The 14163-nt window shown below is 57.4% G+C and overlaps 1 protein-coding gene across 1 annotated transcript in view; it reads right to left on the bottom strand.

The window, feature by feature from the left end:
* LOC147110165 (neural cell adhesion molecule 1-like) overlaps positions 1-14163 on the bottom strand; it is a 73763-nt gene that overhangs the window by 34436 nt on the left and 25164 nt on the right. The window contains exons 4-6 of the mRNA XM_086004100.1: positions 10497-10640; positions 7160-7303; positions 5708-5898 (exon numbers count right to left, since the gene is read on the bottom strand). Coding sequence (XP_085860226.1) covers positions 5708-5898; positions 7160-7303; positions 10497-10640 — 479 coding nt within the window. The remainder of the gene's footprint in view (positions 1-5707; positions 5899-7159; positions 7304-10496; positions 10641-14163) is intronic.

The raw sequence follows: 14163 nt of genomic DNA, 5'->3' as shown, positions 1-14163 counted from the left end.
TCAACACCAGCCTCCTCCCACCCCTCTTCATCTCACCCCATCAACACCAGCCTCCTCCCACCCCTCTTCATCTCACCCCATCAACACCAGCCTCCTCCCACCCCTCTTCATCTCACCCCATCAACACCAGCCTCCTCCCACCCCTCTTCATCTCACCCCATCAACACCAGCCTCCTCCCACCTCTCTTCATCACACCCCATCAACACCAGCCTCCTCCTACGCTCTTCATCTCACCCCGACAACACCAGTCTCCTCCCACCCCTCTTCATCTCACCCCATCAACACCAGCCTCCTCCCACCCCTCTTCATCTCACCCCGTCAACACCAGCCTCCTCCCACCCCTCTTCATCTCACCCCATCAACACCAGCCTCCTCCCACCCCTCTTCATCTCACCCCATCAACACCAGCCTCCTCCCACCCCTCTTCATCTCACCCCGTCAACACCAGACTCCTCCCACCCCTCTTCATCTCACCCCATCAACAGCAGCCTCCTCCCACCCCTCTTCATCTCAGCCCATCAACACCAGCCTCCTCCCACCCCTCTTCATCTCACCCCATCAACACCAGCCTCCTCCCACCCCTCTTCATCTCACCCATCAACAACAGCCTCCTCCCACCCCTTTTCATCTCACCCCATCAACACCAGCCTCCTCCCACCCCTCTTCATCTCACTCCATCAACACCAGCCTCCTCCCACCCCTCTTCATCTCACTCTATCAACACCAGCCTCCTCCCACCCCTCTTCATCTCACTCCATCAACACCAGCCTCCTCCCACCCATCTTCATCTCACCCCATCAACACCAGCCTCCTCCCACCCCTCTTCATCTCACCCCATCAACACCAGCCTCCTCCCACCCCTCTTCATCTCACCCCATCAACACCAGCCTCCTCCCACCCCTCTTCATCTCACCCTATCAACACCAGCCTCCTCCCACCCCTCTTCATCTCACCCCATCAACACCAGACTCCTCCCACCCCTCTTCATCTCACCCTGTCTACACCAGCCTCCTCCCACCCCTCTTCATCTCACCCCATCAACACCAGTCTCCTCCCACCCCTCTTCATCTCACCCCATCAACACCAGCCTCCTCCCACCCCTCTTCATCTCACCCTGTCGACACCAGCCTCCTCCCACCTCTCTTCATCTCACCCCATCAACACCAGCCTCCTCCCACCCCTCTTCATCTCACCCCATCAACACCAGCCTCCTCCCACCCCTCTTCATCTCACCCCATCAACACCAGCCTCCTCTCACCCCTCTTCATCTCACCCCATCAACACCAGCCTCCTCCCACCCCTCTTCATCTCACCCCGTCAACACCAGCCTCCTCCCAACCCTCTTCATCTCACCCCATCAACACCAGCCTCCTCCCACCCCTCTTCATCTCACCCCGTCAACACCAGCCTCCTCCCACCCCTCTTCATCTCACCCCATCAACACCAGCCTCCTCCCACCCCTCTTCATCTCACCCCGTCAACACCAGCCTCCTCCCAACCCTCTTCATTTCACCCCATCAACACCAGCCTCCTCCCACCCCTCTTCATCTCACCCCGTCAACACCAGCCTCCTCCCACCCCTCTTCATCTCACCCCGTCAACACCAGCCTCCTCCCACCCCTCTTCATCTCACCCCGTCAACACCAGCCTCCTCCCACCCCTCTTCATCTCACCCCGTCAACACCAGCCTCCTCCAGCCCCTCTTCATCTCACCCCATCAACACCAGCCTCCTCCCACCCCTCTTCATCACACCCCATCAACACCAGCCTCCTCCCACCCTCTTCATCTCACCCCATCAGCACCAGCCTCCTCCCGCCCCTCTTCATCTCACCCCGTCAACACCAGCCTCCTCCCACCCCTCTTCATCTCACCCCATTTACAGCAGCCTCCTCCCACCCCTCTTCATCTCACCCCATCAACACCAGCCTCCTCCCACCCCTCTTCATCTCACCCCATCAACACCAGCCTCCTCCCACCCCTCTTCATCTCACCCCGTCAACACCAGACTCCTCCCACCCCTCTTCATCTCACCCCATCAACAGCAGCCTCCTCCCACCCCTCTTCATCTCAGCCCATCAACACCAGCCTCCTCCCACCCCTCTTCATCTCACCCCATCAACACCAGCCTCCTCCCACCCCTCTTCATCTCACCCCATCAACACCAGCCTCCTCCCACCCCTTTTCATCTCACCCCATCAACACCAGCCTCCTCCCACCCCTCTTCATCTCACCCCATTTACAGCAGCCTCCTCCCACCCCTCTTCATCTCACCCCATCAACACCAGCCTCCTCCCACCCCTCTTCATCTCACTCTATCAACACCAGCCTCCTCCCACCCCTCTTCATCTCACTCCTTCAACACCAGCCTCCTCCCACCCATCTTCATCTCACCCCATCAACACCAGCCTCCTCCCACACCTCTTCATCTCACCCCATCAACACCAGCCTCCTCCCACCCCTCTTCATCTCACCCCATCAACACCAGCCTCCTCCCACCCCTCTTCATCTCACCCTATCAACACCAGCCTCCTCCCACCTCTCTTCATCTCACCCCATCAACACCAGCCTCCTCCCACCCCTCTTCATCTCACCCCATCAACACCAGCCTCCTCCCACACCTCTTCATCTCACCCCATCAACACCAGCCTCCTCCCACCCCTCTTCATCTCACCCCATCAACACCAGCCTCCTCTCACCCCTCTTCATCTCACCCCGTCAACACCAGCCTCCTCCCACCCCTCTTCATCTCACCCCGTCAACACCAGCCTCCTCCCAACCCTCTTCATCTCACCCCATCAACACCAGCCTCCTCCCACCCCTCTTCATCTCACCCCGTCAACACCAGCCTCCTCCCACCCCTATTCATCTCACCCCGTCAACACCAGCCTCCTCCCACCCCTCTTCATCTCACCCCGTCAACACCAGCCTCCTCCCAACCCTCTTCATTTCACCCCATCAACACCAGCCTCCTCCCACCCCTCTTCATCTCACCCCGTCAACACCAGCCTCCTCCCACCCCTCTTCATCTCACCCCGTCAACACCAGCCTCCTCCCACCCCTCTTCATCTCACCCCGTCAACACCAGCCTCCTCCCACCCCTCTTCATCTCACCCCGTCAACACCAGCCTCCTCCAGCCCCTCTTCATCTCACCCCATCAACACCAGCCTCCTCCCACCCCTCTTCATCACACCCCATCAACACCAGCCTCCTCCCACCCTCTTCATCTCACCCCATCAGCACCAGCCTCCTCCCGCCCCTCTTCATCTCACCCCGTCAACACCAGCCTCCTCCCACCCCTCTTCATCTCACCCCATTTACAGCAGCCTCCTCCCACCCCTCTTCATCTCACCCCATCAACACCAGCCTCCTCCCACCCCTCTTCATCTCACCCCATCAACACCAGCCTCCTCCCACCCCTCTTCATCTCACCCCATCAACACCAGCCTCCTCCCACCCCTTTTCATCTCACCCCATCAACAGCAGCCTCCTCCCACCCCTCTTCATCTCACCTCATCAACACCAGCCTCCTCCCACCCCTCTTCATCTCACCCCATCAACACCAGCCTCCTCCCACCCCTCTTCATCTCACCCCATCAACACCAGCCTCCTCCCACCCCTCTTCATCTCACCCCATCAACACCAGCCTCCTCCCACCACTCCTCATCTCACCCCATCAACACCAGCCTCCTCCCACCCCTCTTCATCTCACCCCGTCAACACCAGCCTCCTCCCACCCCTCTTCATCTCACCCCATCAACACCAGCCTCCTCCCACCCCTCTTCATCTCATCCCATCAACACCAGCCTCCTCCCACCCCTCTTCATCTCACCCCATCCACACCAGCCTCCTCCCACCCTTCTTCATCTCACCCCATCAACACCAGCCTCCTTCCACCCCTCTTCATCTCACCCCGTCAACACCAGCCTCCTCCCACCCCCCTTCATCTCATCCCATCAACACCAGCCTCCTCCCACCCCTCTTCATCTCACCCCATCAACACCAGCCTCCTCCCACCCCCCTTCATCTCACCCCATCAACACCAGCCTCCACCCACCGCTGTTCATCTCACCCCATCAACACCAGCCTCCTCCCACCCCTCTTCATCTCACCCCATCAACACCAGCATCCTCCCACCCCTCTTCATCTCACCCCATCACCATATCCTTCTATTCCTTTCTCCCTCGTGGGTTTATCCAGCTTCCCCTTAAATGTATCTCTGCTCTTCGCCTCGACCACTCCCTGTGGTAGCGAGTTCCCCATTCTCACCACTCTCTGGGTAAAGAAGTTTCTCCTGAATTCCCTATTGGATTTATCAGTGACTCTCTTATATTGATGGTCCCTAGTTCTGGTCTCACCCAGAAGTGGAAACATCTCTTTGTCAAATGTTTTGCTGCACTCTATTTACCAACAGTCACACTAACTGCAAGCTAGTCATGGTATAAAAGAGATTGGCTGATTTCCTTCCGATTTTGAAAAATTAATTCTCGGGATGTTGTCGCTGGCAAGGCCGGCATTTATTGCCTGTCTCGAATTGCCCATTGCCTCCCAGTCCGTCCACACATGAAATTTAAAATTCTCACCCTCGCGTTCAAATCCCTCCATGGCCCTCCTCGCCCCCTCTCCATATCTCTGTAACCTCCTCCAGCCCCTACAACCCTCCCTATCTCTGTAACCTCCTCCAGCCCCGACAACCCTCCCTATCTCTGTCACCTCCTCCAGCCCCTACAACCCTCCCTATCTCTGTAACCTCCTCCAGCCCCGACAACCCTCCCTATCTCTGTAACCTCCTCCAGCCCCTACAACCCTCCCTATCTCTGTAACCTCCTCCAGCCCCGACACCCCTCCCTATCTCTGTAACCTCCTCCAGCCCCTACAACCCTCCCTATCTCTGTAACCTCCTCCCGCCCCTACAACCCTCCCTATCTCTGTAACCTCCTCCAGCCCCTACAACCCTCCCTATCTCTGTAACTTCCTCCAGCCCCGACAACCCTCCCTATCTCTGTAACCTCCTCCAGCCCCCTACAACCCTCCCTATCTCTGTAACCTCCTCCAGCCCCTACAACCCTCCCTATCTCTATAACCTCCTCCAGCCCTCTACAACCCTCCCTATCTCTGTAACCTCCTCCACCCCCTACAACCCTCCCTATCTCTGTAACCTCCTCCAGCCCCCTACAAACCCCCCTATCTCTGTAACCTCCTCCAGCCCCTACAACGCTCCCTATCTCTGTAACCTCCTCCAGCCCCCTACAACCCTCCCTATCTCTGTAACCTCCTCCAGCCCCTACAACCCTCCCAGATCTCTGCGCTCCTCCAATTCTGGCCTCTTGCGCATCCCCCGATTTCCATCGCTCCACCATTGGCGGCCGTGCCTTCAGCCGCCTGGGCCCCGAGCTCTGGAATTCCCTCCCTAAACTTCTCCGCCTCTCTCTCCTCCTTTAAGACGCTCCTTAAAACCGACCTCTTTGACCCAGCTTTTGGTCGCCTGTCCTAATATCTCCTGATGTGGCTTGAGGTCAAATTTCGTCTGATTTACGCTTCTGTGAAGCGCCCTGGGATGTTTTACTCCGTTAAAGGCGCTATATAAATGCAAGTTATTGTTGTTGATTCCCAGTCTCTCAGCTCGTGGGCAAGCCAGTGATATCTGTCAGCTCCGAATGACACCAATCCACCCTCCCGACCCCACCCGACTGTACTGCGGACTGACCGCCAAGGTGCTGGTCAATTCAGGTGCGGCCACGGCGGTGAAAATGTCGTAGGGCTCTTGAAGATTCGCGTCGCTGCGGCTCCAGGTGATGTTCGCTTGAGGAAGAGACAGGATTGGACAGGAGATATTGATGGGGTTCCCCAGCCAGGTGTACAGGGGTTCAGGATCTGCGGCGACGAGCTTCGGGGCATCTGCAACCAAAACACAAGAACAATGGGAACCAGGGAACAGGGGGAGGCCTCAGTACTGCCCCTCCGACAGTGCGGCGCTCCCTCAGTATTGCCCCTCCGACAGTGCGGCGCTCCCTCAGTACAGCCCCTCCGACAGTGCGGCGCTCCCTCAGTACTGCCCCTCCGACAGTGCGGCGTTCCCTCAGTACTGCCCCTCCAACAGTGCGGCGCTCCCTCAGTACTGCCCCCCCGACAGTGCGGCGCTCCCTCAGTACTGCCACTCCGACAGTGCGGCGCTCCCTCAGTACTGCCCCACCGACAGTGCGGCGCTCCCTCAGTACTGCCACTCCGACAGTGCGGCGCTCCCTCAGTACTGCCCCTCCGACAGTGCGGCGCTCCCTCAGTACTGCCCCTCCGACAGTGCGGCGCTCCCTCAGTACTGCCCCACCGACAGTGCGGCACTCCCTCAGTACTGCCCCTCCGACAGTGCGGCGCTCCCTCAGTACTGCCCCACTGACAGTGCGGCTCTCCCTCAGTACTGCCCCTCCGACAGTGCGGCGCTCCCTCAGTACTGCCCCACCGACAGTGCGGCGCTCCCTCAGTACTGCCCCTCCGACAGTGCGGCGCTCCCGCAGTACTGCCCCTCCGACAGTGCGGCGCTCCCTCAGTACTGCCCCTCCGACAGTGCGGCGCTCCCTCAGTACTGCCACTCCGACAGTGCGGCGCTCCCTCAGTACTGCCCCACCGACAGTGCGGCGCTCCCTCAGTACTGCCACTCCGACAGTGCGGCGCTCCCTCAGTACTGCCCCTCCGACAGTGCGGCGCTCCCTCAGTACTGCCCCACCGACAGTGCGGCGCTCCCTCAGTACTGCCCCACCGACAGTGCGGCACTCCCTCAGTACTGCCCCTCCGACAGTGCGGCGCTCCCTCAGTACTGCCCCACTGACAGTGCGGCTCTCCCTCAGTACTGCCCCTCCGACAGTGCGGCGCTCCCTCAGTACTGCCCCACCGACAGTGCGGCACTCCCTCAGTACTGCCCCTCCGACAGTGCGGCGCTCCCTCAGTACTGCCCCACTGACAGTGCGGCTCTCCCTCAGTACTGCCCCTCCAACAGTGCGGCGCTCCCTCAGTACAGCTCCCTGGAGGGGGAATCGATGCCACGACCTGCTGACTCAAAGCGTTCTGGGATGTCCTGAGGTGGTGAAAGGTGAGGTGGAAATCTCCGTCTGCGAAGTGAGGTCTGTAGAGGGAGGTGAAACGAGGTCAGCTGAACAACACTTACATTTGACTGTGACTGTGGTCGAGCCTCGGGTCTCCTGATTCCTGTTATTGGAACTGATTTTACCAACACATTCGTACGCCCCTGCATCCGAGACCTGGATGTTCGTGATCTGAAGGTAGTTGTTGCGCAATTTGCTAATGCGACCTGGGAGAGATTCAGGAAATAGATTGAATGTAAAAGACGTGATTTTTACACACTTGGAGCACTGTGCACAGTTCCGGTCTCCATATACCTTGGTTAGACCACACTTGGAGCACTGTGCACAGTACCGGTCTCCATATACCTTGGTTAGACCACACTTGGAGCACTGTGCACAGTTCCGGTCTCCATATACCTTGGTTAGACCACACTTGGAGCACTGTGCACAGTTCTGGTCTCCATATAGCTCGGTTAGACTGCACTTTGAGCACTGTGCACAGTTCCGGTCTCCATATACCTTGGTTAGACCACACTTGGAGCACTGTGCACAGTTCTGGTCTCCATTTACCTTGGTTAGACCACACTTGGAGCACTGTGCACAGTTCCGGTCTCCATATACCTTGGTTAGACCACACTTGGAGCACCGTGCACAGTTCTGGTCTCCGTATACCTTGGTTAGATCACACTTGGAGCACTGTGCACAGTTCTGGTCTCCATATACCTTGGTTAGACCACACTGGGAGCACTGTGCACAGTTCTGGTCTCCATATACCTTGGTTAGACCACACTTGGAGCACCGTGCACAGTTCTGGTCTCCGTATACCTTGGTTAGATCACACTTGGAGCACTGTGCACAGTTCTGGTCTCCATATACCTTGGTTAGACCACACTTGGAGCACTGTGCACAGTTCTGGTCTCCATATACCTTGGTCAGACCACACTTGGAGCACTGTGCACAGTTCTGGTCTCCATATACCTTGGTTAGACCACACTTGGAGCACTGTGCACAGTTCTGGTCTCCATATACCTTGGTTAGACTGCACTTCGAGCACTGTGCACAGTCCTAGTCTCCATATACCTTGGTCAGACCACACTTGGAGCACTGTGTACAGTTCTGGTCTCCATATACCTTGGTCAGACCACACTTGGAGCACTGTGCACAGTTCTGGTCTCCATATACCTTGGTTAGACCACACTTGGAGCACTGTGCACAGTTCTGGTCTCCATATAGCTCGGTTAGACTGCACTTCGAGCACTGTGCACAGTCCTAGTCTCCATATAACTCAGTTAGACCACACTTGGAGCACTGTGTACAGTTCTGGCCTCCATATACATCGGGAGTGCCGCATTGTCGGAAGGGCAGTACCGGGGGAGTGCCACACTGTCGGAGGGGCAGTACTGAGGGAGCATCGCACTGTCGGAGGGGCAGTACTGAGGGAGCGCTGCACTGTCGATGGGGCGGTACTGAGGGAGCGCCACACTGTCGGAGGGGCAGTACTGAGGGAGCGCCACACTGTCGGAGGTGCAGTACTGAGGGAGCGCCGCACTGTCGGAGGGGCAGTACTGAGGGAGCGCCGCACTGTCGGAGGGGCAGTACTGAGAGAGCGCCGCACTGTCGGATGGACAGTACTGAGGGAGCGCCGCACTGTCGGAGGGGCAGTACTGAGGGAGTGCCACACTGTCGGAGGGGCAGTACTGAGGGAGCGCTGCACTGTCGGGGGGGCAGTACTGAGGGAGTGCCACACTGTCGGAGGGGCAGTACTGAGGGAGTGCTGCACTGTCGGAGGGACAGTACTGAGGGAGCGCCGCACTGTCGGAGGGGCAGTACTGAGGGAGTGCCACACTGTCGGAGGGGCAGTACTGAGGGAGCATCGCACTGTCGGAGGGGCAGTACTGAGGGAGCGCCACACTGTCGGAGGTGCAGTACTGAGGGATTACCGCACTGTCGGAGGGGCAGTACTGAGGGAGCGCCGCACTGTCGGAGGGGCAGTACTGAGGGAGCGCCACACTGTCGGAGGTGCAGTACTGAGGGAGTACAGCACTGTCGGAGGGGCAGTACTGAGGGAGCGCCGCACTGTCGGAGGGACAGTACTGAGGGAGCGCCGCACTGTCGGAGGTGCAGTACTGAGGGAGCGCCGCACTGTCGGAGGGGCAGTACTGAGGGAGTACCGCACTGTCGGAGGGGCAGTACTGAGGGAGCGCCGCACTGTCGGAGGGGCAGTACTGAGGGAGCGCCGCACTGTGGGAAGGGCAGCACTGAGGGAGCGCTGCACTGTCGGAGGGGCAGTACTGAGGGAGCGCCGCACTGTCGGAGGGGCAGTACTGAGGGAGCGCCGCACTGTCGGAGGGGCAGTACTGAGGGAGCGCCGTACTGTCGGAGGGGCAGTACTGAGGGAGCGCCGCACTGTCGGAGGGGCAGTACTGAGGGAGCGCCGCACTGTCGGAGGGGCAGTACCAAGGGAGCACCACACAGTCGGAGGGGCAGTACTGAGGGAGCGCCGTACTGTCGGAGGGGCAGTACTGAGGGAGCGCCGCACTGTGGGAAGGGCAGCACTGAGGGAGCGCTGCACTGTCGGAGGGGCAGTACTGAGGGAGCGCCGCACTGTCGGAGGGGCAGTACTGAGGGAGCGCCGCACTGTCGGAGGGGCAGTACTGAGGGAGCGCCGTACTGTCGGAGGGGCAGTACTGAGGGAGTGCCGCACTGTCGGAGGGGCAGTACTGAGGGAGCGCCGCACTGTCGGAGGGGCAGTACTGAGGGAGCGCCGCACTGTGGGAAGGGCAGCACTGAGGGAGCGCTGCACTGTCGGAGGGGCAGTACTGAGGGAGCGCCGCACTGTCGGAGGGGCAGTACTGAGGGAGCGCCGCACTGTCGGAGGGGCAGTACTGAGGGAGCGCCGTACTGTCGGAGGGGCAGTACTGAGGGAGCGCCGCACTGTCGGAGGGGCAGTACTGAGGGAGCGCCGCACTGTCGGAGGGGCAGTACCAAGGGAGCACCACACAGTCGGAGGTGCAGTACTGAGGGAGCGCTGCACCTTTGGAAGGACAGTACTGAGGGAGCGCCGCACTGTCGGACGTGCCGTCTTTCGGATGAGACGTTAAACCGAGGCCCCGTCTGCCATCTCGGGTGGACATAAAAGATCCCACGGCCACTATTGGAAGAAGAGCAGGGGGAGTTCTTCCCGGTGTCCTAGGGCCAATATTTATCCCTCAACCAACATCACTAAAACAGATGATCTGGGTCATTATCACATTGCTGTTTGTGGGAGCTTGCTGTGCGTAAATTGCCTGCCGCATTTCCCACATTAGAACAGTGACCACACTTCTAAAAGTACTTCATTGGTTGTAAAGCGCTTTGGGACGTCCGGTGGTCGTGAAAGGCGCAAGTCTTTCTTTCACTCTCTTCCGTTGACGTACTTACCATCTCCTCTCAGCAGAACATCTTGGCCATCTCGTGTCCAGGTTACTGTGGGCATCGGAAGTCCAGTAACATCACACTGCAGAACCGCATCTGTCCCCTCGTTGAACTCCCGCTCTGGGACCACATTTCGGATTTTGGGAGCCTCTGCGGGGAAAAAAAAGTTGTCGCAAATTTATCCTGAGATTAAGTGAGCCTAAATCCCCAGGCCGAGACGAGCTGTAACCCAGGCTGCTGTGTGAGGCAAGGGAGGGACTTGCAGGGGCTCTGGCACAAATTCTCAGAACCTCTCTGGCCACAGGGGTGGAGCCAGACGACTGGAGGACAGCTAACGTAGTACCATTATTCAAGAAGGGTAGTAGGGATAAACCAGGGAATTACAGGCCAGTGAGCCTAACATCAGTGGTATGGGAAATTATTGGAAAAAATTCTGAGGGACAGAATTAGTCTGCACTTGGAGAGGCAGGGATTACTCAAAGAGCAAGTTATTATCTAAATGGAGAGAAACTGCAAAGTGCTACAGTACAAAGGGATCTGGGGGTCCTGGTGCATGAAACACAGAAGGTTAGTATGCAGGTACAGCAGGTGATCAGGAAGGCCAATGGAATCTTGGCTTTTATTGCAAGGGGGATGGAGTATTAAAACAGGGAAGTCTTGCTGCAGTTGTACAGGGTATTGGTGAGGCCACACCTGGAATACTGCGTACAGTTTTGGTTTCCATATTTAAGAAAAGATATACTTGCTCTCGAGGCGGTTCAGAGAAGGTTCACTCGGTTGATTCCGGAGATGAGGGGGTTGACGTATGAGGAGAGGTTGAGTAGGTTGGGACTCTACTCATTGGAGTTCAGAAGAATGAGAGGCGATCTTATCGAAACATATAAAATTGTGAGGGGGCTTGATCGGGTGGATGCGGTGAGGATGTTTCCACTGATGGGTGAGACTAGAACTAGGGGGCATAATCTTAGAATAAGGGGCTGCCCTTTCAAAACTGAGATGAGGAGAAACTTCTTCACTCAGAGGGTAGTAAATCTAGGGAATTTGCTACCCCAGAGAGCTGTGGAAGCTGCAACATTAAATAAATTTAAAACGGAGATAGACAGTTTCCTAGCTGATAAGGGAATTAGGGGTTACGGGGAGCGGGCAGGGAAGTGGACGTGAGTCTAGGTTCAGATCAGCCATGATCCTATTGAATGGCGGAGCAGGCCCGAGGGGCTGTATGGCCTACTCCTGCTCCTACTTCTTATGTTCATGTAGTCAGCATGGCTTTGTCAGGGGGAGATCATGTCTAACCAATTTGATTGAATTTCTCGAGGGGGTGCAGTTGATGTGGTCTACGTGGAGTTCAGTAAGGCTTTTGACAAAGTCCTGCATGGGAGACTGGTGAAGAAAGTAAGAGCCTATGGGATCCAGGGCAATTTGGCACATTGGATCCAAAATTGGCTTAGTGGCAGGAGGCAGAGGGTGATGGTCGAAGGTTGTTTTTGTGACTGGAAGCCTGTGTCCAGTGGTGTACCGCAGGGATCGGTGCTGGGTCCTTTGCTGTTTGCAGTGTACATTAATGATTTAGATATGAATGTAGGGGGTATGATCCGTAAGTTTGCAGGTGACACGAAAATTGGTGGAGTGGTAAATAGCGAGGAGGGAAGCCTCAGGCTACAGGACGATATAGATGGGTTGGTCAGATAGGCAGAACAGTGGCAACTGGAATTTAACCCTGAAAAGTGTGAGGTGATGCATTTTGGGAGGACTAACAAGGCAAGGGAATACACAATGAATGGTAAGACCCTAGGAAGGACAGGGGATCAGAGGGACCTTGATGTGCATGTACATAGATCCCTGAAGGCAGCAGGACAGGTAGATAAGGTGGTTAAAAAGGCATATGGGATACTTGCCTTCATTAGACGAGGCATAGAATATAAGAGCAGGGAGGTTATGATGGAGCTGTACATAACGCTAGTTAGGCCACAGCTGGAATACTGTGTGCAGTTCTGGTCGCCACACTATAGGAAGGATGTGATTGCATTGGAGAGGGTGCAGAGGAGATTCACCAGGATGTTACCTGGGTTGGAGCGCTTCAGCTATGAAGAGAGACTGGACAGGCTGGGGTTGTTTTCCTTGGAGTAGAGAAGGCTGAGGGGGGACCTGATTGAGGTGTACAAAATTATGAGGGGCATAGATAGGGTAGATAGAAAAGAACTTTTCCCCTTAGTAGAGGGGTCAATAACCAGGGGGCATAGTTTCAAGGTAAGGGGCAGGAGGTTTAGAGGGGATTTGAGGAAAAACTTTTTCACCCAGAGGGTGGTTGGAGTCTGGAACTCACTGCCTGAAAGGGTGGCAGAGGCAGGAACCCTCACAACATTCAAGAAGCATTTAGATGAGCACTTGAAACGCCATAGCATACAAGGCTACGGACCAAGTGCTGGAAAATGGGATTAGAATAGACAGGGCTTGATGGCTGGCGCAGACACGATGGGCCGAAGGGCCTCTTTCTGTGCCGTGTAACTCTATGGCTTAGAAATTCACTTTGGGGCGGCCAGCTCGCTCGCGCCCAAAAGTTAGCGCTGGGCGGGGAGCCATTAGCGATCGTCAGATATTCATTGTTAGCGCCCCAAATCGGAACCGGGCGCTATACCAGGGTGTGCCCGCCTCCGCTTGGGGCGCTGACACTGAATTTCAGCGCTCTTGGCGCCGCTGCGCCAGCCGCTGCGGAGCGGCAGGCTGCGGTACTGCAGGCCTCCTCCTTCTCTTAAGGGGGAGCTGCCTGCAACGGGGAGATCGCCGCTGGAGAGTGCCGGCAAATGAGCCCGGCACCACGGAGAAGTGCCGGGTTCGCGGAAAGCAGCCGGCAATGCCGCGGGGGGGGAGGGGTGGAGGAGGCCGGGGAAGGAGGTGCGGGCAGGCGGCCGCCGAAAAAGCGGCCGGCCGCACCTTCCCCTTTAAAGCGCCCCACTAAGGCGACAGCACGGCCCCGTTTTCTGGTCGCTGTTTGCGGCCGCTTCGGAGGAGGCGGCCGCTACTTAATATTGGGATCGGGCCAGTTTCGGGACGGAACCGGGGCACTGCGCACACCGATGACGTCATCGGTGCCGGCGCAGCGCTAATGGCTACCGCCGCCAATACCGCTGCGCTGAATATCAGCGCAAACTCATTATTGACGCAGAAGCCCTCTTTAGGCGGTAACTGGCCGCAAAGCTGGCAGCGCCTTAATGAATTTCTAGGCCTATGACTCTATGACTAAAAGTGTCAAATTAGGACCGTTGATATTCCTTCCTCTTCCGGGATGTATGGCTTAGTGCATTTAACATTCTTGCCTCATAGTAAGAATGTCGTGGATTCGGGTCCCCACTCCAGGGACTTGAGTCCATAATCCAGTGGTCACTCCCAGTACTGAGGGAGCGCCGCACTGTCGGAGGGGCAGTACTGAGGGAGCGCCGCACTGTCGGAGGGGCAGTACTGAGGGAGCGCCACACTGTCAGAGGGGCAGTACTGAGGGAGCGCCGCACTGTCAGAGGGGCAGTACTGAGGGAGCGCCGCACTGTCGGAGGGGCAGTACTGAGGGAGCGCCGCACTGTCGGAGGGGCAGTACTGAGGGAGCGCCGCACTGTCGGAGGGGCAGTACTGAGGGAGCGCCGCACTGTCGGAGGGGCAGTACTGAGGGAGTGCCGCACTG

Source organism: Somniosus microcephalus, chromosome 12 (assembly GCF_052327205.1).
Source record: "Somniosus microcephalus isolate GS21.2 chromosome 12, FLI_Smic_1.0, whole genome shotgun sequence".
Taxonomy (NCBI): domain Eukaryota; kingdom Metazoa; phylum Chordata; class Chondrichthyes; order Squaliformes; family Somniosidae; genus Somniosus; species Somniosus microcephalus.
Note: the sequence above shows the minus strand (reverse complement) of the source record. Positions and strands in the feature narration are given on the sequence as shown.